General features: G+C 44.7%; 1 protein-coding gene across 1 annotated transcript in view; it reads left to right on the top strand.

The window, feature by feature from the left end:
• The first annotated feature begins 15,785 nt into the window (after positions 1-15,785).
• Positions 15,786-27,014, top strand: part of HHLA1 (HHLA1 neighbor of OC90) — a 34,758-nt gene continuing 23,529 nt past the window's right edge. Inside the window, exons 1-6 of the mRNA XM_089336223.1 lie at positions 15,786-15,864; positions 17,168-17,227; positions 20,787-20,846; positions 21,605-21,685; positions 22,347-22,430; positions 22,527-22,610. Coding sequence (XP_089192349.1) covers positions 15,786-15,864; positions 17,168-17,227; positions 20,787-20,846; positions 21,605-21,685; positions 22,347-22,430; positions 22,527-22,610 — 448 coding nt within the window. The remainder of the gene's footprint in view (positions 15,865-17,167; positions 17,228-20,786; positions 20,847-21,604; positions 21,686-22,346; positions 22,431-22,526; positions 22,611-27,014) is intronic.

The following is a 27,014-nucleotide window of genomic DNA, read 5'->3' as shown; positions in this document are numbered from 1 at the left end:
TGGAGAAATTCTCAGAGTCAGCATGAACTTGGTGTTATCCTTTGGACCAAAGAGAGGGAAATCAGAGTTCAGACTCCTTCCTCCAGCTAACAGGGTATTTGTTACAACTCTGGCTGCAACCTCTATAAGCCCCTCCCAACCCCAATTCTCTTACACATAATAAGATTAAAGCCAATGTTTCTTGGTAATTCTGTTTTCTGACTTTTCTATTCTTACCTACTAATTCAGCAGAACCTTTTATTTTGAATAAAAATCCCTGTTTGCTAAATAAGGAATAAATGTGTTCACATTTATTGAACTCACTGTTGTGTTTGCTCACTTCAGACTCTTCCCTGCCTCTCTAACACTTTTATCATTCAGGGCCCAAGTAGGAAAAAAGAGCCACATTCACATTTAGATGAATTGAGCAGATTTTTTTTGACAGGCAGAGTTAGACAGTGAGAGAGAGACAGAGAGAAAGGTCCTACTTCCACTGGTTCATCCCCCCCCCCCCCAAATGGTCGCTATGACCTGCGCACTGCACCAATCCAAAGCCAGGAGCCAGGTGCCTCCTCTTGGTCTCCCATGCAGGTGCAGGGCCCAAGCACTTGGGCCATCTTCTACTGCCTTCCTGGGCCACAGCAGAGAGCTGGACTGGAAGAGGAGCAACCAGGACAGAACGGGTACCCATCCAGGACTAGAACCCAGGGTGCCGGTGCCGCAGGCGGAGGATTAGCCTAGTGAGCCATGGCACTGGCCGAATTGAGGAGATTTTAACAAAGGGATTACTTACGAAGATTTGATTAAGGTTTAGGAAAATCAACTTGGGATGGTGTCATCCGGCAGAGCTAGCAACAGTAAGGAGCCCTACACACACTTAGCCCTGCAAGGGCCAGACCCAGAGTTGTATGGCAAGATCCACCTGTTAAGAGCTGTAATCTCGGTTGGGCTGTTTGGGCACAGTACACAAGCAACCAGTACCTAACCAGCAGAGATGATGCTCAGGGAATTACTACTATAACCTCAGTCGCTTCCCCGCTTCTGAAGCTCTGAGCTACTTACTGTTGACTGAACCCAACAAAAAGGAAGTCTGAACCCAAAGGTAAAGGGAGCCTGGTAAGTATCCCCAAGCTGATCTTTAAGAAACAAAAATGCAATCACAATGAAATTATGGCACCTGAAAAAGAAAGGCAAATCTTGGAAGAGCATGGACCTCAAGGAAAATTTACCTTAAAGGTGGGCAAAGGAAGAGAAATACACAAGAAAAGTCAGGAAAGAGTTGACAGTAGAGATGGAAATGAGGAGAGGGTCATGGAACTAAAGAGAGGGAAGACTGAGGATGTAGGGATCATGGTGGTTCACAGGTAGAGTGATGCCAAGAATTTGAGGTCATGCAGAATGTGAGTGGGAAAGAGGTCACCGGATTAACATAATGTAACTAGTTTTGAGGAACTCTTCCATGAGAACAGAGAGTCCGAATCTAGATGTAAAAGACTTTAGGAAAGATGTAGACCAAGCGTTGAAGACATTAAGTAACAAAGTCATTTCATTTTGCTATTGTTACAGGAGACATGGGGAGAGGAATGTATTCATAAAATATGAGAAAAGATGGTGAGAGGAAGGCAGGATAAAGAACACAGGTAATTTAAGGGATAATGACGTTGAGGGGAAAAAAGAATCAAATGCAAAAGTAAAGCTTATAGCCACAAAGAGACTTGCTGCATCAGATGACGACTATGAGGAAGAGAACAGTTATGAAGATTACTCATCAGAAGCAGAAGAATCAGACTATTCCCAAGAATCACTGGACAGTAAGGAAGAGAATGGAAAGGACTGGGATGAACTGGAGGAAGCAGCTCAGAAAGTGGACCGTGAGAGTCATTACGAGGGAGAACGGAGTCGAAGCGTGAGCTGGAAGAGGAAGTCACCTGTACAGTCTAGGTTGTGGCTCTAATCATGGTTTCAGGCATTGCTCTGCACCTGCCCTGAGAAGAGAAGGAAGTAGCTTCTGAGAGCATGGTGTTAATCAAACACCCCTTTGGTACCACTTGCAGCACAGTGTGTGGAGGTGCATGGTTTAGTTAAAGCATTATTCAATTATTATGAGTTTTAGGCATTATTACTCCCATTTTATAACAGAGTATAAGTAAAACAGTCATAACCTGGGCCCAGGACCATGTACTCTCCAGCATCACACTGTTTCTTTTAGAGAAGCTTCGCCTCCCAGACCATGTGGCCATGTGGGCAGAAGAAAGAATGTGTTGTCAGAGAGGCTGAATTGATGGGATAGAAAATTAGTGATCCTTACATCATGTTGCTTCTCTCTGTTGTCAGTACCTTAGGGAGAACTGCTTCCTTATGAGAGGGAGATACTTGGGATGGGAACTTTGGGAGAGTTATCTAAGCCTTCTGTGCTTTGGTTTACTGTCTATAAAATGGGGAGACTGCCCTACCTTGAAATCTTATCATCTGGACCAATCACTGTAGAGCACTCAGCAAAAGTACCCAGCACAGAACAGATGTTCACTGAGAGACAGCTTTGGCCTCTATCCTATGTCCACACAGCAAATCGTCCTAATTTAAGTGCGCACAGAAATAGAGATGTGATGTTGGGTATAAATAGTTTACTTGCAAAACAATCCCACGGAATCTGAAGGAGTAGAGTGAAACCAGGAGGGACAAAGGCCATTAATGACTGAGCTAATCCCTGTGAGCAACTGGGCTCAATTCTATGGGAAACCCTCTCAGAGGTTATGTGATATGCACCAAACAACCTTTCCAACGAGGGCACTCACTCACTCTGTGTTATTGACTCCTGTTCTTTGTTGGCTGAGGGTTGCCCCTGGGTGTTAAATCCTCTATGCTCTCATGTTTCCCAGTGCTGTAGCTGAGCAAGCTTCAGCATGGTGAAGTCCTAAGGTAGGGAAGCAGGGAGATGTGGCCAATGGGGGGCTTGCTGGGAACTCCACTCCAACTCCAGGAAAACCAAAGGTAGGGAGAAAGGCTATGGGACAGGGCATCAGCAGCATCCAGCACATAAACCTCCTTGAAAACACTGCATACACAACGGTAAAGTGAAACTCGGCCAGGTTGCCATGACGTACTCTGTGAATCAAAAGACAGTGTCGAACATTGGCGAGCTGGTCATGACCCACAGACTTGGTTCATTGTAGAAACCGTGCCTACAGCCTCTCAAAGGCAAGGTAGACAACCACTGATCATCTGCTGGACAGCCATCATGTATCTGCAAGACCCACATCTGTCACAGCCAAGGCCTGTGGCCAACTTTACAGTTATGCAAAGGGCTTGCATCTTGCCACCACATATTCCTTAGCTAACAAAACTTACCCACCCCTCATCTCTGGTGATGGCATGACCTACAAAGAAAGAACATAAAACTTATATCCCTGAGAAAATTCCTCTCTATCTGTAGAAATGGAGCAAAAGCCCATTAATTACCTCACCATCCAGGTACTCCTAGGAACCAATTATTGTGCCCAATAATGTCAGCTTCCAACAATGAGCACGGGCATCCACAGGGCTTAGGACCCAGTGGCTTCCCCACACTGCAGACATGTAAAGTGTCTGCCCTGAAAAAAACCCGATTGCTCTGTGTCCTGCCCCCACATTAGATATGAGAACATGCCCAGTTTATCTTCTGGTTCTGGGCAGTTCAGCCTCAGGCCGAGCAGAGAGTTAGTAGAAGAAAGAAACGAGAGATGAAATTAGAAAAGCACCAAGAATCAAGTCATAAAGGATCTCCTAGACCATTTTAAGAACATTGGCTTTTACTCTGAGTCAGAAGGAAGTCACTGCAGAGCTTTTGTTTGAAGGGTGATGAAAATCTGATTTGTTTTTAGAAAAGGAATTTCTCTGGGTGCTGTGGATGGGGAGAGGACATAAGCAATAATGTACTGGCAATAGTGCAAGTGAGAACAAAGAATGGCTTGAAGCAGAGTGATAACAGGAGAAAGTGTGAAATATTTGAAATATGGACAAATTTTCAGAGCATGGTAGAATTTCCTGATGTAGTGGATATGTGGTGTGAGAGAGGTAGAATCATGTAGGATGATGGTAGAGTTTTTTGTACTAGTACCTGGATAAGTGAAGTTATTGTTAACTGAGATACAGATTGAGGAAGGAGCAGATTGTGCCATAACAGCGTGAACCTGGCTTTGTGTACCTTAAATCTGAAACACATATAAGACATTTCATCAAAAGGCCCAGTAAGTAGTTGAGCATGAAGTCAGAGAAATTGTTCAGGGCCATAGATTATATTTATACATGCATATCTAGGTCTATCAACCCAAGTATACATAACATGAACAACCATGAGATAGGATAAGATCCCCAAGTGAACAAGCGTGGAGAGAAAAGAGAAGACATCCAAGAACTGAGTCCTCAGGCACTGCATATCCTGAGATATGGTGATAAATGAATGTGGAAGATCAGGGGCCCTGGTGTCAAGGATCTGAGATCTTTGGCAAGGAGCTAGATGATAGAAGAGCAAGTCAACTAACAAATACAACAAAATTAGAGTTTATGGTGCTGAGCAGAATAATTACAAGATCTTTGGTTCAACACCTTCAGTGGGTGACATTTACAGTGATAACTGGAGATACAAAGAAGCTAGTGTTTGAAAGGGCAGAGGAAGAGCATCCCAACTGGCAGGAACCACCAGTGCAAAGGTGCTAAGGCTACTGCTGACAGGCTATCAACAAGGGGCAGGTATCATGACATGTGGCAGGGACATAGGAAGGAAACTACTACATCAGTTCTTGTGGGTCAGGATAAAGTGCAATTTTGGTTCCAAGATGATAGACTAGCAACAGGATGGTCTGATTTGCACAGGGCAAAGTTAATATTTTTAAAAAGGGGAGAAAGTTTACTCTCAGGGTAAATCTGGGTGGGGAGGAACTGCAGTGGGAAATCCTACATGAGCAGTAGAAGTGGTCCAGACCCATGCTGAAAGAGCAGACATGCAGCAAAAGATCCACCAGCTTGGATCTGGGGAGGAAGATGCCCACCCCAGCAAACCAGGTGACAGTGGACAAACTCACAGTGCTGCTGATATAGCAGGAGGGAGAGCTTGGTGAACTCTATTTTCTAAAGTTCAATGTGGATCCCCCACAGCAGCAGGTGACTGATCACCCAGAGGTGGGTGGTGGTGAGAGAAAAGATGGCACATCTCTCCCCCCTCTTCCCTGCTACAGCAGAGACCTGCAGCCATTTTTGGACACAGGCAGGTAGCAGCCACCCCTGCTCCTGTGCAGGCACCCAGCAAATACTGGGGTCGTCCTCCATCCTGTCTGCAAGGGCAACCACACCAATGCAGAAGCAACTGAGGAAGAGGGCCTCCACTGCACCAGTTGCCTGGCAGTGGAGAGGAGGGGAGTTGCCCCAATGGAGGGGAAGTCCCACCTGTGGGACTCTCATACATGCCCAGCATAATTATAAAGCAGGCATGGCTGCAGCAGGTGGACACTTTGCATGCCTCCCAACCACAGACTTAATCAGAGAGAAAAACCGACATTCCCCACTGACATCAAAATCAGCTTGGAAGGACCACACACAGACAGCAGCTCTAGGACACTTAAGTTTCCTTGCAGACAGGATTGCTAGCACGGCAGATTAGCCCACTAATAGACCCTGAGAGCCCTGGGAGCTGAGACTGAGGAAACAGTGACTGCATGAGAGGAGGCAGAGTGTGACTAGGTTCTGGGCACCCACAGAGTGCTTCTCCACACCTCCACAAAATCCTCGGTTGCCTAGAGCACTCATAGCAGTGGGAACAGTGCTCACAGGAAAGATTCCACGGATCATATGTGTAGTTCATAAAGCAGTGCTGATGAGTGCTGAGCACACTAGGGATTAACACCTGGGCATTCCTCAGCTGGGAGGAGGAGGACTGATTGCACCCACAGAGGTGAACATTCCTCTCCATCCAGTTAACCAGAGGAGAGGTACCATGCCCAACTGGGATCTTACTCTGGATACTCATAGCACCCTGGAGCACTGAACAGAGCACCCTGGCCACACCCAGCACACACCTCTTGGTATTCACTGAAAGTGTAGATGTACCACTAAGCCACAGAGACACCGATCAAAGATAAAAGCCATCAGGCAAAGAAAATTCCACAAATGCCTAAAAATAAAGGCAAAAATTCAAGAAATAAGAATAAGGAAGACACTATAAGTCCCCCAAACCAACACTACAGCATTTCAATATTAGAATGTGAAGAAGAAGAGACTGAGAAAATGCTGGAAATGCAATTCAAAAAATTAATCATCAGATTACTCAGAAGCAATCAGAAGCAAATTCATGAACAAAACTATATATGACATGAGTGAAAATTTTTCCCATGAAAATGAGATCTTAAAGAGAAATCAAAATAAAATACTTAATGAAGACTTCAATAGATCTAATAAAAAATACAATGGAAAGTCTTAACATCAAAGTTGGTGAGGCAGAAGAAAGACTATCCAAGCTAGAAAACAAATATCTGAAATTTTATAGTCAGATCAAAAACAAGAAGAAATCAGAGAACTTAAAAACAGTGTTGGAGATATAGGGGATACTATCAAAAGACCCAACATATGAGTCTTAAGAGTGCCTGAAGGTATGGAACGAGAAGGGACTAGAAGAAGGCCTACTTAAATAATTACAGAAAACTTCCCTAACTTGGAGAAAGGAATGTCCAAGTACAGGAAGTGCATAGAACTCCTAACAGATATGACCAGATAAGATATTCATCATGACACATTGTAGTCAAACTTTCCACAATAAAGCAAAAAGAAAAGATTCTAAGATGGGCACAAGAGAAGTGCCAGATAACTTTCAGAGGATCTCCATTTAGACTCATAGCGGACTTCTCATCAGAAAACCTACATTCTAGGAGAGAATGGGGAGATATATTTCAAGTCTTAAGAGGAAAAAAAAACTGTCAACCCAAGAAAGACCTTCTATAACAAACAGAAATTTTAAAAAAATTATCACCACTTGTCCAGCCCTACAAATGATGCTTAAGGATGTGCTACACACAGAAACACAGGAAGAAATCTGTCATCATGAAAGAATGTGAAGACAGAACCCACCCCCAGTAAAAGTACAAAAGAAGTCCAAAATAAATGATAGGAACATTCGTGGAAAAATGGCAGGACCAAGTGGTTACTTATCAATAGTTACCCTGAATGTTAATGGTCTCAACTCTCCAGTTAAAAGATATAGACTGGCTGAATGGATTGAAAACCAAGATACATCTATTCGCTGCCTACAAGAAAGACCAACAATGATATACATAGACTGATAGTGAAAGGATAGAAAAAGATACTGCAACTAACAGGGAAAAATTAAAGGTCAGGTGTAGCCATCCTAATATCAGACAAAATAGATGTTAACACAAAAACTGTTAAAAGAGAAAAAAGGACATGATATATGATTAAGGGATCAATACAACAGGAAGACATGGCAATAATAAATGTATATGCACCAAACTACAAGGCACCTGGCTACCTAAAAGAACTATTAATGGATCTAAAGGGAGACATAGACTCCAATACAATAGTAACAGGGCACTTCAACTCCCCCACTTTCATCACTGGATAGATCAACCAGACAGAAAATCAACAAAGAAACAACTGAGTTAATTGATACTATGAACTAAATGGACCTAACGAATATGTACAGAAGTTTTCACCCCACAGTAGCAGAAAAAACATTCTTCTCAGCAGTGCACAGAACTTTCACTAAGATAGACCATATACTGGGACAGAAAGCAAGTCTCAGCAAATTCAAAAAAAATCAAAATCACTCAGCAAAGTGAAGAGGTAGCTGACAGAATGGGAGAAAATATTTGCAAACTATGAAACCTGACAAAGGATTAATTTCCAGAATCTATTAAGAGCTCAAGAAACTAAACAACCACAAAAAAAACAACTTAGTCAAAAAGTGGGCAAAGGTCCTGAACAGACATTTTTCAAAAGAGGACATTCAAATGGGCTATAGACACATGAAAAAATGCTCAGGATCGCTAGCCATCAGGAAATGCAAATCAAAACCGCAATGAGGATTCACCTCACCCCCATTAGAGGGGCTCTCATACAGAAATCAACAAACAACAAATGCTGGTGAGGATGTGGGAGAAGGTTCCTTAATTTACTGTAGGCGGGAATGTAAACTGGTACAGCCACTGTGTGTAAGACAATATGGAGATTGCTCAAAAAGCTGAGTATGTACCTACCATATGATCCAGCCATCCCACGCCTGGGAATTTATCCAAAGGAAATTAAATCACCATATGAAAGAGTGATCTGTACAACATGTTTGTCTCAGCTCAATTTACAATGGCTAAGATTTAGAATTAACCCAGATGTCCTTCAACTGAGAGCCAGATAAAGAAATTATGGTATATATACACTATGGAATACTACACAGCAGTAGAAAAAAATGAAATACTTTCATTTACAAGAAAATGGGTGCAACTGGAAACCATTATACTTCATGAAATAAGACAGACACAAAAACATAAATACCAGATGGTCTCTCTGATCCATAGTAACAGAGTACCTCAAATGTAATCTATGCAGACACTTTGAATGCATTGATTTTGAACAGCCTGTGCTTTGACTGTTGAGGAATATTTTTTTAGTTTGTTTTTTTCTTTTTTCTTCATAATAATCAATGAACTCTCTACTTAGTGTAGAGTTAATTTTATGAGTATAAAAATTATCTGAAAAATTGATCTCTGTAAAAAATAAGATTGGGAAAGGAAGAGGGAGGAAAAAGAAGAGAAGAAGTATGAATGGGAGGGGGGAAATCATCATGTTCCCAAATCTGTATATATTAAATACATAAGGATGTATTCCTTAAATAATTCAAAAAAGTGGAATTTTATTATAGATGCTAGAAATGCTGTAGGAAGATTTTATGCAAGGTAAATTATATAATCTAATTCTTTAATAGATTTCTCAAGGTGGGCATTTGGCCTGGCCATTGAGATGCCTGCGTCCTCTATCAGAGTGGCTAGATTCAAATCCTAGCTCGGCTCCCAACTTCAGCTTTCTGCTCCTGTGCACCCTGAGGGGCAACAGCGATGGCTCAAGTAGTTGGGTCTCTGCCTCCCTTGTGTGAGACCTGGATTGAGTTCCTGGCTCCTGACGTTGGCCTGGCCCAATCCTGGACATTGTGGATGCTTAGGAAGTGAACCAGTGTCTGCAAACTCTGTTCTGTCTGCCTCTCGAATAAATAAGCAATTTTTTTCATGCAAGAGATTTCTCTTTCAACACATGTACATATTCCACGTACATGAACTATCCAGAGAAGGGAAATCTGTAGATTGAAAGGAGACGCATGGTTTTGTCTAGCAGGGTTGGGAAAAGATACGGATTAGCTGGGAAAGAGCAGGAGAAATCTTAGTGCAGCAAGGAAATACTCAAACTAGAATGTGGTGACTGCTGGATTTACCAAAAGCCATTGAACCATATTCTTAAAATGGGTGAATTGAATAATATGTCCATTATGCCTCAACTAGGTTGTTGTTTGAAAGTTCACTATGGCTGATGTAATGGAAAATAAATCAGGGAAACAAGATGGTAGCAAGGTGTCCAGGTGCAGTACACTTGGGACTGGGTCATTAGCAAAGGACAGAGGTCTATTGTGGCTCATGACTTTGCAGTCTGTGAAGCCCAAGAGCATGGCACTAGCATCTGCTTGGCTTCAGTTGAGAGCCTTGTGCTGCTTCAACTTAAGGTGGGAAGTGGCAGGGCAAACAGGTAGGAAGAGATAAAGCATGATGGCAGCCCTGCTTTGTAACAACCCGCACTTGCAGTACCTACCCCAGTCCTGCAAGAGTGAGAACTCTTTTAAGAAAGACACTAATCCTTCTTTTAAAAAAAAAAAGATTTATTATATTCATTTGAAAGAAAGAGTTACAGAGAGAGGTAGAGACAGAGAGAGAGAGGTCTTCTATCCGCTGGTTCACTCCCCAGATGGCCACAATGGTCAGAGCTGTGCCGATCTGAAGCCAGGAGCTTCCTCCGGGTCTCCCACATGGGTGCAGGGGACCAAGGACTTGAGCCATCTTCCACTGCTATCCCAGGCCGTAGCAGAGAGCTGGATCAGAAGAGGAGCAGCTGGGACTAGAACCAGCGTCCATATGGGATGCTGGCACTTCAGGCCAGGGCTTTAACCCACTGCGCCACAGGGCTGGCCCCTGACACTAATCCTTCCTGATGATCTAATTACCTCCTGCAGGTCTCATCACCTCCCAACAACTAAATTTCAACATGAGTTTTGGAGATTGCAAACTGTGTTCAAACAATAGCACTAGTGACAAGTTGGCAGGCAACTCCTATAGCCAAGATAAGCAGCTTGAATGTGGTGCCTAAAAGTATAAAGAATCTAGCTATATAAGTTCCTAAACACAAGGAGGTGGCAAATTTTCCCCATAAAGAGACAGTAACAATTTTAGGCTTTGTTTATCATACAATACCTATCACAAATGCTCCACTGTGCTGGTCTAGACAAAATGCTACCATCTGTGATACATAAAGGAGTATAGCAATGTTCCAATAAAACTTCATTAAAGGACACTGAAGTCTAAGGACATACAGTTTTAGCATATCCCAAAATAATCTTTATGAATTTTTTCAAGCATTTAAAAATGTAAGACCAGACCAGCGCTGTGATGTAGTCAGCTAAGCCTCCGCCTGCAGCTCCTGCATCCCATATGGGTGTCAGTTCGTGTCCTAGCTGCTCCTCTTCCAATGCAGCTCTCTGCTTATGTCCTGGGAAAGTAGTGGAAGATGACCCAACTGATTAGGCCCCTGCACCTGCATGGGAGACCTGGAAGAAACTCCTGGCTCCTAGCTTTGGATCAGCCAAGCCCCAGCCATTGCGGCCATCTGGGAAGTGAACCAGCAGATGAAAGACCTTTCTTTCTGTGTCTCCCTCTCTCTGTCTGTAACTCTGCCTCTCAAATAAATAAAATCTTTAAAAATTAGAAAACAGAATAAAAATATAGGGCCATTCTGAGCTCATAGGCTATATAAACGCAGGCAGTGGGGTTTGCCTTTCCTGCTCTAGGCACCTGACAAAATGGACCAGCCTTCTCTTTAAAAGATTTCTACTGGTCTGTATGCCAGATGGTGCTTGGCCCACAGACCTGTACGACAGGAAGGAGACATCATCACCAGGTGCCTCCTATTCTGCTCCTTGAATACGTGTAATTATCATCAGGAAGGTTTCCCACCCTTTGCTGAATCGATGGATTGTCATTCCACTCACGGATTCTATTCAGCTTATCACACAAGCATTTTTTCCTCCAATAGAGTTGATCCTCTTACACCGCCCAGAGTTTTGGGTAGGATTATTATTCCCTTTTTTTTTTTCTTCAGGAGGATTTAAAGCAAAGTTGTCAAACCTTCCCCCACTCCTATCTTTCACTAAGAGCTCATATAAACCCCACAGCTCTGACCTAGCTGTTAATCTTTCTGGCTGTGTAAGTTCTTTGAAGTCATTTATCCTGCTCAGGAGACAGGTAAGCTGTATACTGTAGATATTTTAAGACCCCTTTGGTTCCCCTTCTTCCCCAAAGCATGAGGCCAGCTAAGGAATGCGCCTGCTATAATTCCCAGCTCTGGGCTCCTGCATGCTGAATGATATGAGAGCAATTTCTATCATCCAGTATCTACACTGTGCTTAGCTAAGACTCCATCTCTTGATCACAGTCTATTGCTTTCCATTCTGCCCCTTAAACTATTGATTAGGATTTTTTTTTTGACAGGCAGAGTGGACAGTGAGAGAGAGAGAGAGACAGAGAGAAAGGTCTTCCTTTGCCGTTGGTTCACCCTCCAGTGGCCGCCGCGGCCGGCACGCTGCGGCCGGCGCGCTGCGGCCGGCGCGCCACACTGATCCGATGGCAGGAGCCAGGAGCCAGGTGCTTATCCTGGTCTCCCATGGGGTGCAGGGCCCAAGCACTTGGGCCCTCCTCCACTGCACTCCCTGGCCACAGCAGAGAGCTGGCCTGGAAGAGGGGCAACCGGGACAGAATCCGGCGCCCCGACCGGGACTAGAACCCGGTATGCCGGCGCCGCTAGGCGGAGGATTAGCCTAGTGAGCCTCGGCGCCGGCCTGATTAAGATCTTAATGTAATCATCAGCTGAGAGGATGGCTTATCCTCATATCTGTGATAAAGGAAACGTGGTCTTCAATAGAAAGAATTGGAATGAGCAAAAAGAATGCCCTTAAAGATGGCTGGCCTCAAGGGAACAGCTCCAAGTTGTACTTTCTTGCTCCTCATGAAAGGCCACATATACAAAGGTGGTCCCAAAAGATTATACAGCTCAGTGATGCCACAGCTGTTGTAGTTTGTGTAAATACAGTCTGTGATATCTATGCAATGACAAACTCGCCCAACAGTGCATTTCTCAGAATGTGTCCCTGTCATTAAATGACACACAACTGGGTTTTCTTAATCAGTGGCCAACCAACTGTGAATTTTGATGGCAAATATAAAGGTTCCAATCCTGATTGACCTGCCTGCATTCTCTTGTGTCACTTGCACATCCAAGCCTCAGTTTCTTCAAATTGTAAAATTAGAACCTAATGAGAAGTCTTACTTTGATGACCAATGAGTTACCATATGCAAACTCCTTACAGATTAGATAGTTCAACAAATATTAGCCTTCACCACTCTTTCATTAGATATTTAGCTTAAAGGCAGACCCTGAACCTTTGGTGTTGTCTCATAGACTCTGGAGACAACAACCTGATTTTAAAGTTCAAGATTGTCCTCATCACCTAATGCCATTGAACCAGTCCCCAAGCCTTGGGTCCCTCCTCATGAAGAGGGAGCTGGGACTAACAGGGAAGATGGCTGAGTAAATGGACCATCATAATGTGTTAAGAACATCTAGCACTGGCCTAAATCAAGTGTTACTTTGGGCTGGTTCTCATCTCCCTACTGTCTGCTGATTCGGTATCTGATTGTCTTGTTTGCTTCATGGTATGCTGAGAAAGGCAGGCTTGTCAGGTTAAACTAATCTGGGTTGATCTGTGATCCTTGTGATACACAGATAAAGTAATACAAGGCCTAATGGAGACTCCAGAGATTTTGCACACGTCCAGATCCAGGATACAATGTGGACTTGCTGTGAATTAATTCACAAGGGTCTTGTTGAGATTCCTTGCTCATCGACTACACAAAAGTTCTCAGTCCTTCTCCCAGGATTGTTACTTGGATTTCTAACCCCTCCTGTCCTCCAAAATGCTTTGAAATAACCAATTTTGTTTGTTTTCAACATCCAGTCCTTTGGTGTTCCCCTGGGATGGTATGTTGAGGCAGAATAAGATTTTGGAAAAAGTGTATGAGAGATGGTCCAAGTTTTATTTCTCCCATGGAATGGCCATGGGCTCATGAGAGGGATGCGGCTCCTTCTCTGATCCCCAGGTCTTTCTCTGTGTAATAGCAATAGCAGTGTCTCTCTCATAGGATGACTGCAAACTAGCAGAAATTCTTTCCCAAAGTGGAGGCTCAATAAATTACACTATCAAGGAGGGAACATTTTTTCGGTCTGTCCTCCTACATTCAGTACCTGGAGCCCTACAAATTGCACTGACCAAAAATGGATTAACAGGAGCAAACGGCTTATTGCATTGGCTTGGGGCAGGAGGGCTCAAATAAATGAAATGAAAATCCCAAGGGGACAGTCAGACTTGGAGGTTTTTATACCTTCTTAGCAAGCATTCAATAAATCCACAACGAAGTGATAAGACAAAGGGAAGGGGCTCGGGAGGTTTAGAGGTATTTAGAGGTGGAACGTGGTGGGAAGGAAAATATATGGGGGGACCAATAGAAGATACGGGCTATCTTAGTAAGGTTTGGTTGTGCAGGCCTAGCTCAAGGCCAGCTGTTTTCCTCCTGGTTGTGAAATACCCCCGGGAGAGGGGATTTACAGCAGTATTCACTCCTCCAAAATTCCTGCACTGGGTCCGATAAGGGAAGCTCTGAGAAGACTTCTACAGCTGCTGACTGTATGGCCTGAAGCTCAGAATAATCCATGTGCCAAAGTGGCATATTTTGGGCTGGCTTATTCTAATCCTCCCCAGTACATTATTATTGTCTATCTTTACATGACTTGCTTTTCTGCAAGTGTCATTGAAGAAACAATGATTTATGAATAATTGTCCAAAAATAGCTATGGAGACTGCAGGGAAATAATGACAACCTTATTTTGGAGTAGAGTTTTGGCCATCTGATCCGGTCTCTGTAAGACAGAACTGAAGACTGTAATCCCATCAGGTCGAAACCCTTGTCTGTCTTGCCTACTATTAGAGTACCAACATCTTGTATCTATGTGTTAAACACTCTTATGGAAACTTACTCGGCACCATATACTCTCTCTGTATTTTATCATGTTTTATAACACATTTTGGCCCTTGTGACAGCCTTGAATGTGGAAACTGAGACACCAAGCTGTTTATTAACTTGTCTGATAACAAATGACAGGGCCAGGAAGTAAACCCAAGCACAGCAAATTCTCAGGAATTTCTTCCACTCCCAGCTCACCTTCCAGATTGATTCCAGTGCCTACCAATGGAAAATTTCTGCTCTTCTCAAGCGAAGTTTACACAGCCTACATTTTAAACGGGTGTTACTTTCATACCTACACACGGTGATCATGTCGTTTTCAGAGTTTAGTCTTCAGCATTCTGTGTACTGCCTGGCACACAGCAAGTGCACAATGAAGCCTCACCATCACTCCTTTTAGCCTCAGTCTCTCAGCTTTAATTATCCTGCTGATTCCACATAGCAACTGGCCGACAGTGCTGTAGACACTCACATGTACTCATGTATCATTTTCCTCTGTGTGAGCAGTAGTGATGCTGAACTGGAGACTGTGTCCCAGCTAAACAGCCAGGAAAACCAAGGAAGAGATACTAGTACTCCCTGAATAGTCATGCTCCAGCCAGCCTCATATTCCTAGATTTCCTGCACTTAAAACAGAGAAATGTGGAGTAATTCCGGCATGATCTGTAACAGCAAACACATCACTTCCTTCCAAAGCGCAAGAGTTGCTAAGTAACCCTCCAGCTCTCTCCCTTCCACTGCCGTGTAACTTAGTGACTTAGGAGGCCTTGACACCAGTTAATGAAATACAAGAGGGTGGAGCTTCCAAGGTGGCAGTGTGGAGAATTCCCTCTCAGGCCACCCTAAAGAGGGAAATAAGCAAGAATTCAGGTTCTGTTGTTGAATTAAGTAGATGAGATTGTGCAGTTAAATAGCTATCTCAGCATTCACTTACCTTCCTAACTAGTACACAGCGTTTTTCAGGTCTTCATTTTTTTTTTTTTTTTTGACAAGCAGAGTGGACAGTGAGAGAGAGAGACAGAGAGAAAGGTCTTCCTTTGCCGTTGGTTCACCCTCCAATGGCCGCCGCGGCCGGTGCGCTGCGGCCGGCGCACCACGCTGATCCGATGGCAGGAGCCAGGTACTTATCCTGGTCTCCCACGGGGTGCAGGGCCCAAGCACCTGGGCCATCCTCCACTGCACTCCCTGGCCACATCAGAGAGCTGGCCTGGAAGAGGGGCAACCGGGACAGAATCCGGCGCCCCGACCGGGACTAGAACCCGGTGTGCCGGCGCCGCTAGGCGGAGGATTAGCCTAGTGAGCCGCGGCGCCAGCCTCAGGTCTTAATTTTAACGAGTTGCAGAAACTGTCCTCAAAGAACATTCAGCATAAATATACTTGGTGATCCAACCTGTTTCCTTCAAGCATTTGCTTGCTTGCTTCCAGGTGGCTACAACCATGCTGGGATTCCTGCTACAGTGTTCTCCAGGGAGGCTGTGTGTAGGCCTCACCTGTGTCCTGACCTTTTGGAACACAGGTAAGTCTAATTGCTCCTGAACAAGTTGAGCAAGACTTCTCTGAAATGACTGGGACAGGAAGCTTTGGCTTTTAGATTTTTTGAATTGTGGAATAGTTGCATTTCCATCACGAGATATCTCAAGTCTAGGCATGAACTTCACTTATGTTCCATACACACCTTATTCACATAGCCTGAGGGTAATTTTTATAACAGTTGTAATGACTTCATGCATGAAACAACGTTTCGTGGTGTAGAGTTTTCACTTTGGGCATTGTGTGGGTGCTCGGAGGGTTTCAGATTCTGGATTTCAGATCCTGGGGTTGGGGATGCTCAGCCTGTGTTAAGTTTGGGTGCTCACGTGCTTTAGAGAATCTCCGCAGCCAGCATCTCTGCTTGGAATCCCGACTTTGCTCAAGTGGGCAATCATTAATTCCCTTTGCCTGTTTTTTTCTTCTCCTTGACTTTTGCATTTGAGTCTCGTTTATGCAACAGGATTCTCTTTGCTTCCACTACTACTGTTCTCTTCCAAACCATTGTTTCTCTTTTCTGCATCAGGAGAGAGCTTTGTTCATCAGCCCCCTGCCTCTCCTCTCGTCTCTTCTTGACTGTTCTCCACTCTTCAGCCTGAGTGATCTTTCTATAAGTTTTCAAAAGCCAATTTCCAAGCTCCTTCCTCATTCTCACGCACCCGCAAGTTCATCATTGACTCCCTCCTCCTCCTTGGAGAGCATCTCAAGCCCTTTGCACGCTCTCTCTGATCCGATGTGCCTGATTAGTGCTAGTTCCTGCAAATCTCCACCTCCTTTCCATATGCTCTGTCACTGTCCACCTCAGATGGTTATTTGAAGGAAGCAGACCCTGGGAACATGGTGTTCCCTCCACACTGAACACTCCATCAGTTGACTAAGCAGTACTCTCCATCCTTCGAATCTCAGTTCAGCAGCTCCTCCCAGCCAAGGCCTCTGGGTCACGGAGACACGATCATGCTCTGTATTAAACACACTCATGGTTTTGTTCAAAGTATTCAATGTTTTCATAATTACATCCTTGAGTTCACTTCCTTGCTGTCTGCCTCTGCAGTGTACAAATCACGTAGCAAAGTCTAGGGGGAAGGCTTAATAACTTTATCATCAATATTATAGTATTTCAATAAATGACAAATGATTGAATGGAAGAACACAATAGATGTGGGATTTTAAGCACATGAACTCACAATTGCAGATCTTAATGTTCTTATCTACAGAATGGGTGTTTTAGATTAAATTCTCTCTGATGTTATATCTGGGTTATAATTTCCCTGATACAAACTTATTTACCTTAGTGTCTGGCAGTAGAGGAGAAATCAAGAGAGAGAAAGGAATGACCTTCCTACCTGCAACAGGTAAGTGGCAGGTGCTCCTCCCTAGCTAGCAAGTTAGGGCAAATTCCTTGACTTCAGTGACACTAGTTTCTCCAACCCTAAGTGGAAATTGTCCTCTCTAAAGCTCCACAGTGATAGCAATGGTTCCTATGATCTGCTGATTACTTTATGATTCACTGAATACTTGGATTCTCAAGATCTTATCAAATCCACAAAGATCATATTTTGTTTTTGAGAGAAGATGTTGTAATGGGAGGTACTGTTGTTTGCCATCATCATCTCTCCCATTCTGATGGCCTGGAACAGGCTGTGCAGGGTGATGGTGAAGGCACTGCACCACAGAGCACACACAGGAGTCAGGGACTGGGTGTCTCCTCCTGAGCATTTGGGAAACAAGCAGGATAATTTTGGGGTATGATTTGATTTTTACTTGATCTTTATTTCTAAAATTGTATTTGTTTTTAATTAGAACATTCGTGTGATTCAAATAGCAAAAGGTTCAAGTGCTTATATAGTTAAAAAGCTCCCCCCGGGCAGGTGTTGTGGTGCAGTGGGCCCACTCGGGCTGCCCACATTGCATATCAGAGTGCTGGTTCAAGTCCTGGCTACTCTGCGCTTTCAGTCCACCTTCCTGATAATGCAGCTGGGAGGCAGCAGCAGATGGCCCAAGTATTTAGATTCCTGCACCCTCATGGGAGACCTGGATGGAGTTCCTGGCCCGTGGCTTTAGCCTAGCCCAGCCCTGGCTGTTGCAGGCATTTGGGGAGTGAAAAAGCACATGAAAGATCTGTTTTTCCCACTTTCTGTCACTCTGCCTTTTAAATAAACAAATAAATACATCCTTCTCTAGCCACTGGTGTCCTTGAGAACACAAATTGTTCCAATGTATTTTGAATAATGAGAGTTTTCCATAGATATTTACCATATTTGAGCCTCTAATGTTCTCCCCTTTTTAAATGGGAACTTTTGCTCTGCAGGTAGTCACAAAGATAAAAGGTGATGAAATACCAAGCTTGAAGAAGTGAGAAAAGTGCCAGCTTTATGTTGCCACTATGGTGGCATTTAAAAAAAAATATTTATTTATGGGACCAGCACTGTGGCTAATGGGTAAAGCCGCTGCCTGGAGTGCCCACATCCCACATGGGCACTGGTTCAAGTCCCAGCTGCTCCACTTCTGATCCAGCTCCCTGCCGATGGCTTGGGAAAGCAGCGGAAGATGGCCCAAGTGCTTGGGTCCCTGCCACCCATGTGGCTCCTGGCTTCAGCCTGGCAGAGCACTGCCCGTGGCAGCCATTTGAGGATTGAACCAGTAGATGTAAGATCTCTCTCCCTCTCTCTCTCTCTGTATCCCTGCCATTCAAATAAATAAATCTAAAAAAAGAAAGAAAGAAAAAGAACAAAGACTGCACAGGGCCTATTACTGCGGCTAGGAAGGTGTGAGAATTCTGCCAGCCCTGCAGCAGCCTGGCTATCTGGAGCTCGGATGATGCTGGGTCCCTCATCTGCATGGGCAAATGAGAAGCAAGGTCAGTGTGCCACCCACAGAGCTCATGGCAGCTGCTACAGAGCCAGATGCTCGTGCACAGGGCTGGGCGGTGCAGGGAGACAGTTGGACTCTGGTTGCTGGAAAGCTTCTGGCCCACTTAATCATAAATACTTGTCTCGGACTTCCTTTCATTCTAGCATAAGCCCCCACCTCTGATAATTTCACTGCAGGAAAGGACACCCACACACCCCTCCCAGCTCTAACCCTGGAAGCTCTAATATTGAACTGAAACACTTGGTAACTGGTAAAGCCAAATAGGGTTCAACAGGCAACAACTGAGCTGACCTGGTTTTCACCAGGGCACTTGACAAGCAGAGAGGAGCAAGCTAAATGTCCATCAGTGGATGCATGAAGAACAAAAATGTAGTCTACACACACTGTGCAATATTACTCAGCCTTTAAAAAGAAAATTCTGCTAGATGAACCCTGAGGCCATCATGCTAAATGAAACAAGTGTCACGGGACAGATACTGCATGATGTCACTTACATGAGATGCCTCGTAGTCACAACTCTTAGCAGCACAGAGCAGAAAGGTGGTCCCCAGGGCCTGACGGGGTGGGGGGTGGATTGGAAAGCTTGTGGCGCAGAGAGCATAAAGTTTCAGGCATGCAAGATGAGTGAGTGCTAGAGATGTTGCCGTACAACATAGTGCCTACAGTTAACAGCATGATGCTGTGCACCTAACAGTTAAGGAGGTAGATCTCACGTTTGATATTCTTACCACAATAAAAAAAGTAAATTGGGAGAGGACAACATGTACAAAGAGCTGAACTACCTGTGTCTAGCCTAATGTGGGATTTTGGTCTATCACTATGGCTTCCAAGAACGTTATAAATTGTGCAAGCCTGTACTGCCAGGATATTATTTCATTCATTTAAAACATTGTTATTTCAGTGTCTGGAAGTAAAGAAGTTAAGAGAGAAAAAGATGGGGCTCTCCTTGGTGCAACAGGTAGGAGGCCAGTCCCCAACCCTGACTCAATGTACTGTACCCTGGTTTTTCCCTCTATAAGGTCACAGAGGGGTAGGCTGGTAGTCTTGTAGTTAAGATGCCCCCGTCTCACACTGGAGTGCCTGGGCACAACACGTGGCCAAGGCTCCCAACTCCAGCTTCCTGCCAGTGCAGACCCTGGCCGGCAGTAAGTGACAGTGCAAGTAGTTAGGTTTCTGTGTCACTCACATGAGAGACCTGGACTGAGGTCCTGGCTCCCAGCTTTGGCCCAGCCCAGCTTTGGCCACTGTGTTGCATTTAGGGAGTGAACCTGCAAATAGCAATTCTGCCTGCCTCTCAAAGAAATAAATAAAACTTGAAATTATCATAAAGCACTTTCTCTATCCAAATGTAACCTGCAAAATGCTTTCTGTGAGTCACAGTAACAAATGCAGAGTGAGTCGATATCTAATACAAAACAACTGATCCTCCAGGTCTGCTCAAAGTCCCTTCCACGGGGTGGCCCTCTGCGGCTCCCTGTGCCAGGCCAGTGCTCACAGCGGCTGGCTGCTCCCTCGCAGACCCTCCTCATTTGTCCATCCAGAATCTCCTCTTCTCTACCCAGGCCACACAGAGGAAGTTCCGTGTGGCCAAACGCCTCATTCTCTCCCATTTATCTCCTTACATACGACACCTAGCCTGTTGCTCAGCCCTTACTGGGTATCTGTTGATTGAATGAATGAATGAGTGCCTTTGACACTTCAAAGTGTCTTTTGACATGTTTGTCTTTGGCAGCATGGGAGTCTGGAAGGGACACATGCTGCTCCACAGGTCTAGGAAGTCCTTTCTGAGCCCTTCATTTCCACTGCTTGGTTGTGCAAATCAATGCAAATTACTTCTCTCTGACCCTGTTAGGGGAGTGGGCAAGATTAGACCCATTGCATTAAAATCACCTTGCATATTTATTTAAAGGTGGGATTCTGGGCCACAGGCAGTCCAAGGAGATGTAGAGGTAGAGGGGCAGGTGCCTCCCACCTTCTCCAGCTCAGTGAGGCTGGTTTGGACTCTAGCAGCTCTCTGATGATAACTTTTTCCCTTCCCAGCATCTGGCCTTAGAAGAGGAGAGAGGAAGGAAAAGGTGGTGGTATTTCTTGCAACCACAGGTGAGACCTCACCCCAATTCTGTGGTGCCCAGCTACTGTCCCACTTCTCTGGGCCTGTGTCACACACACACACACACACACACACACACACAGTGGGGATGAAAGCATCTCTCTACTCATCGTCTAAACGTTAAGTTGAAAAGCACATTATAAAACTATAAAGAAGAACCTCAACCACTATGCCCATCCATGAGCTGTTGTTTCAGTCAAGACACATTGGTGAGAAGCAGAGACTTTAATCCAGCAGTGTCGTGCCACCTGGCTGCACACACTGACACCTGGGGTATTTTATTTTTTTAAGTACTGCTGTTGGGGTCTTCTGCCAGCCTCGTTAAATCTGTATCTCTTGGAGCTGAAGCGTAATTACTGTGGGATCAAAAAACCATCTTTCTTTCCAGCCGATGTCCCTGCACAGCCAGGGACCGAGCGTCTCCACCACTCGTGAGCCTTTCCAAACGCAGCGCTTTTGAGAATGCCTGTGATGTCCTTGGGCTTCCCGTCGACGCGACATTTTCCACCCATTTCTGTTCTCTTCAAAAATAGAGATAAAATAGTCACTAGGAACATGTGTTTCATTCGCACTTCTCTCGACATCCATCACTGTGTCATTGCCTATCACCTCCTGGGGATGGGACGTGCCTCTTATCTTTGAACCCCTTGTTCCTGGCACTTGGTGTGGGCTTAGCACGTGTCCCAAGAGGAATGTATCTGCATTGAGGAACTGTCTGCCCATGACATTATCTTCGCGTATCTTTCAGAGCTCCCTGCAAGGTCAGTGGATCTGTCTACGCTTAACCTCACAGAGCTCGTGAATGGGATGGTGAGCAGAGCTTTAAAAGGTACATCATTCTGTAGACACAATCCAAGCCCATTTTTGTCTTGTCCTAGCTTCTCTTCCGGGCTGCTCTGTGACCTGGATAAGACACGGCATTTCTCTGTTTCCTCGTAGCCAGGGTAGAGCCTATGGGGTGTTGCCTAACACGCGATGAGACGGCAAACAACACGAAGTGGGAGATTTATGAGCATTTGTAGAGCAAACAGCTCCAACGTAGTACATGTGCAGGCTTTGCGATTGTGACTATTATCAGAAGTTTTCAATTACTCATTAAGTTAATAAGATTATGAATTTTTCTTTAAAAGAGGGGTCCTACCGAGTGCTTACGATATTCTCCCAGTCTTCTATGTTCTTTCAGTTTCTAGCAAAAGAAGTTATAAGTAGCATGTATTCAATCAATGGCTCATCGATCTACTAAAACAAAGACTATGGAAATTCATTGCAGAAGCTTCTCAGAGAGCTAATAGGTTTCAAGAGACATCATAGAGCCGAGAGACACATATGCTGTAGGGTTTTGGTTTTACTTCTGTAATTTGTCATTTTATTGTTTTCTTAATCATTTGTTTATTGCCCTATCATTCTCATATCTGTTGGCTCAGCTATATTATCATTCATTTATTACTATGTGTCTCAGTAGGTGTCCCTCTACTGGTCTCTTTCAGCAGAGAGCAAGAAGTTCTTCTCCCTGCTGAGTGTTACCTCCTACAGCTCCTTCGCCTTCCACAAGTTGTCGGTGGCCATTTACAACAGTGAGAAGGGGCTGGCTCTTCCTGGGGGTGGTGGCTGGGAGGGGCCCTGCAGGGCCAGCCTGCCGGGGTCCCCATGTGAACCATTTCCCTTCACAGTTTCTAACCTGAAGGCAGTGGACCCAGCCAAGTTCCCCACAAGATACTGCTACTGTTTAAACAACCAGACCAACGACTTGTCAGGTGGGTGGAGCCAGCTGGGAGGCTTGCAACTCTTGTGACTTTGGTTTTGCCTGTGGCCTTCTAGAAAGAGGAAAATGTGGCGATACCCAAAATGCCTTAATATGTGCACACAAATGCAGAGGATGCTGATCACCTGGCCAGGGGAAGCGGGATGAAGGAGGTGACAGTGGGGAGAGATGCTGCTACACATAAAAGCAACAGAGGAGCTTTTTCTAATGAGCTGAGAGGGACTTGTAGGAAGTAGGGGTCCAGTCCTGGTTCTGGCAAAGGCCCTGGGCAGCAGGGTGAGGACCAGAGAGACCAGCATGGCTGGAGCAGGTGAGCCAGGGAAGAAAAATGTGAGAAATGAGCTCAGATAAGTGAGGGCAGGCTGGGGAAGGTGTTGCAGATAAAATAGAAGTTTATGGCCCACTGTAAGGATTTTAATTTTCACTCTAAAATAAGAAAGCATCCTTCATGTTTGCCTGTACAGGAGAGCAACATGCTTTGACTCAGACCCCAGGAAGGGCCTCCCCTGGCTACTCACTAGAGTAAACTATAAGGAAAGCAAGGACCGACCCTAGTGAAAGATTTTTCCCCACTTATCATGGACAATCGTCTTAAGGTTTGGCTATCACAAATTCGTGTAGACATTTATAATGATTATGTAACCTATCTTTAGCCAGGATGCTGTTCTTGAACTTTTAGATGGAGATGAGATTTTCCCAATAGAAAGAATCCTGCACTGACCATCTTTGTACATGAGGCATTTCCCTGTTGTAGATTATCTCATGAAGAGAGATTTCCCAAAGTGGGATTTCTAAGAGAAGCACTGAACATTTTATTCTGGAGATTTATTTGAAAGGCAGAAGGAAACCTAGAGGGAGAGACAGACACAAAAAGACCCTCCATTCACTGGTTTGTTCCCCAAACAACCACAATGGCCAGGATTGGTCCAGGCTGAAGCCAGAAGCCTGGAACTCCATCCTGGCCTCTCCGTGGTGGGCAGGGGCCGACATTGGGCCATCTTCCACTGCTCTCCCAGGTGCATTAGTGGGGAGCTGGACAGGAAGTGGAGCAGCTGGGACTCGAGCTGGTGCTGCAGAATGGGATGTGGTGTTACAAGCTCTGGCTTAACCACTGCACCAGAATACCCGCTCCAGCATGTGCATTTTAAGGATAAAAATTACTAATTTTTAATCAGTATCATATGCCAGATTCTGCGCTGAGTACTTAAGATTCATTATCTTATTTAACTCATCCTGTGTACCTCATCGACAAAGACAATTTGGAAGAAAGAAGCACTTCATAATCACATATTTCTCACCAACTCACCTAGCCTCTGCTGAGGGCCAAGTTTTGCACTGGGGGAGTCCCCACCCTGACTGTGTGAAAGATAAAAAGGTTTAAAATTTGGGGCCGGCACCGTGGCGTAGCTGCCATCTGCAGCACACGTATCCTATATAGGGCACCAATTCAGGTCCCGGCTGCTCCACTTCCCATCCAGCTCCCTGCTAATGTGCCTAGGAGAGCAGCGGAAGATGGCCCAAGTCCTTGGGCTTCTGCTCCCATGTGGGAGGCTCAGGAGAGGCTAGTGGCTCCTGGCTTTAGATTGGTCCAGCTCTGGTCATTGTAGCCATTTGGGGAATGAAGCAGATCTCTCTCTCTCTCTTGGATAAATTAAAAAAAAACAAAAAAAACTTTTAAAAGTCACATCTGCCTGACGAAAATTAATAATTGTAATGAGCCAAAATGTATTTCTCCATGCTTGAAACAATTCTTTAAAAAGAACTGATCCGTGGATCATTATCTACTGAAAAACAGGATGCTGCCAGTCTGGCCTATCACAGCAAGTTTCTCAGTGCCTGACAAGTCACCATGTGCCTGATGTCGACCCCCCTCAAACTGCTATCGTGAGAGGCTGGACACCTACTTGGTGCAACATCTTGATAATACCTAAAGCCTTTGGGAAGGATGTCTTTGTGAATAATCTTCAGATTTATATCATTTTCTTTTGAATATTCTCAACTTTGCACAAAGCGCTCTCCTTTGAGAGCATTATTTGCATATTCTTTTATATATATGTGAAACTTCTTAAATTCTATTGATTTGAAAAAACATCACATGATGATGTTAAAATGCTATGCGACATGGACAGCTATATCCAAGACATCAGAAATACCTGATTCTGTTCTAGATAATTACTATCATTCTGAGGAGCGTTTTCCAAAGTTATCTAACCTACCTCTCTAACCCACATATCTAAGCCACCTGCCAAACTACCTTCTTATCTAACTTACCTATACACCCCACTTAACTACCCTTTATCTAGCCATTCTACTCTATGTATAAGAATCCGCTCTTTGTACTATTTAGAACAGAGGCTGGCCTACTTCAACAAATGACCCCAAAGTAGGGCGTCTTAAAGAAGGGACGGATTCATTATTTTCATGGGTTTCTATCTGGGCAGGCAAACCAGGGCTGCTCTGATTTGGGTGTTTATGGGCCCAGGAGCCTTCTAATTTGTTACTCTGCCTTCCATAAGGTGTGCTCTGTTCTCATAGTGCAAGGTGGCTTGAGACTCATCCAGATTCCAGTTCCAAGGAAGAGGAGAAAGGGATCCAAAGTCGTGCCCATCACCCTAAACCCAGCCTGGGAATGGTTCACAATTGTCCCCCTCACGTTGGTCTCATGGCCACCCCACTCCGCAAAGCAAGCTTGCAAATGTAGTCATTATGTTAAACCATAGCATGTCTGACTACAATCTGATGTTCTCTTGTTAGAGGAGAATGGGCAAATGGGTTTTAGAAGACAACCATTAGCATCAATCTTGTTTCAAGGGTTTTAAAATCTACCTTTAGTCAATATGTCTTTAAAAAGCCATTCTGTCCCAATTTATATAAATACATCTTCTTCCCATGAATTTGTGGTATTCATCAATAGAATGTGCTGTAATTTAATTTGTTTCTCTTTGATGGAAATTTAGCTTGCTCCCAATAGTTTTGCAATTATAAACAATGCTGTGATGACCAGCTGTGTAAAATATCTTGGAATACCTGCCCAATTATCTCTGTAGGATGAAGTGCTTGGAACGGAAGTGTTGGCTGACAGGGAAACAATCGTGTGGTGGTCAAACTGCTAAAACTTCTTCTAGAAATCTTGCCTAAGTCTACACTCTTACCAGCAATTTTTGAACACATATTTTTCCACACTCTGGCCAATACTTGACACTAAGATACAGTCTTAAATCCTTACTGATTAGACATGGGAGTTATTTCCCCTATCTTCTATTTATATATGAAGTTAGTCTGAAATAACTCATTTATGATCATTGCTTGTAAATTAGATAATGAAAAATTTCTGTAAAACAAAGACCATCTGTGAGATAACAGGTTTTTTCCCCCAAGGCTAATAATCAGTTTGTGAAAGTAGTTCTAAAGAAAGGGCTGATAAAATGTCTTGAGAAAGTGGCTATCTGAATGGAGTGGGAATATTGGGCAGAGTGAAACTTTGGTGGATGGAGGCCTCAGCTGAAATCCAAGGGCTGCCATGTACCGTGGGACCTTGGGCAGGTTCCACCACCTCCTGAGTCCTAGCAGGATCTGGACTCCACCTTTCACGTCTGGCTCCAGAGCCACGAGTATAGCTTCCAAGCAATATTAACAGTGGATTTCAACATTGCACTTGACTTGTCTGTTTAGAAATCTCTTTCCCATTAACCCCCACATCCTGTGTGTCTACACAGCTCTCTAGTACTCTGTAAACACTGCATGAATATTAGACAAAGAAAGAAGTTTTGAAAAGTAGAAGCAAATATGGCCAGCGCCGCAGCTCAATAGGCTAATCCTCCACCTGCAGCGCTGGCACACCGGGTTCTAGTCCCAGTAGGGGCGCCGGATTCTGTCCCGGTTGCCCCTCTTCCAGGCCACCTCTCTGCTGTGGCCAGGGAGTGCAGTGGAGGATGGCCCAAGTGCTTGGGCCCTGCACCTGCATGAGAGACCAGGAAAAGCACCTGCCTCCTGGCTTCGGATCAGCACAATGCACCGGCCACAGCGGCCATTGGAGGGGTGAACCAATGGAAAAGGAAGACCTTTCTCTCTGTCTCTCTCTCTCACTATCCACTCTGCCTGTAAAAAAAAAAAAAAAAAAAAAAGTAGAAGCAAATAGCAATATGGCCGGCGCCGCAGCTCAATAGGCTAATCCTCCACCTGCAGCGCCGGCACTCTGGGTTCTAGTCCCAGTCGGAGCGCCGGATTCTGTCCTGGTTGCCCCTCTTCCAGGCCAGCTCTCTGCTGTGGCCAGGGAGTGCAGTGGAGGATGGCCCAAGTGCTTGGGCCCTGCACCCACAGGAGAAGCACCTGGCTCCTGCCATTGGATCAGCATGATGCACCGGCCACAGCGGCCATTGGAGGGGTGAACCAACAG

Source organism: Oryctolagus cuniculus, chromosome 6 (genome assembly GCF_051225735.1).
Source record: "Oryctolagus cuniculus isolate XC-2025 breed Fujian yellow rabbit chromosome 6, ASM5122573v1, whole genome shotgun sequence".
Lineage (NCBI taxonomy): Eukaryota > Metazoa > Chordata > Mammalia > Lagomorpha > Leporidae > Oryctolagus > Oryctolagus cuniculus.
Note: the sequence above shows the minus strand (reverse complement) of the source record. Positions and strands in the feature narration are given on the sequence as shown.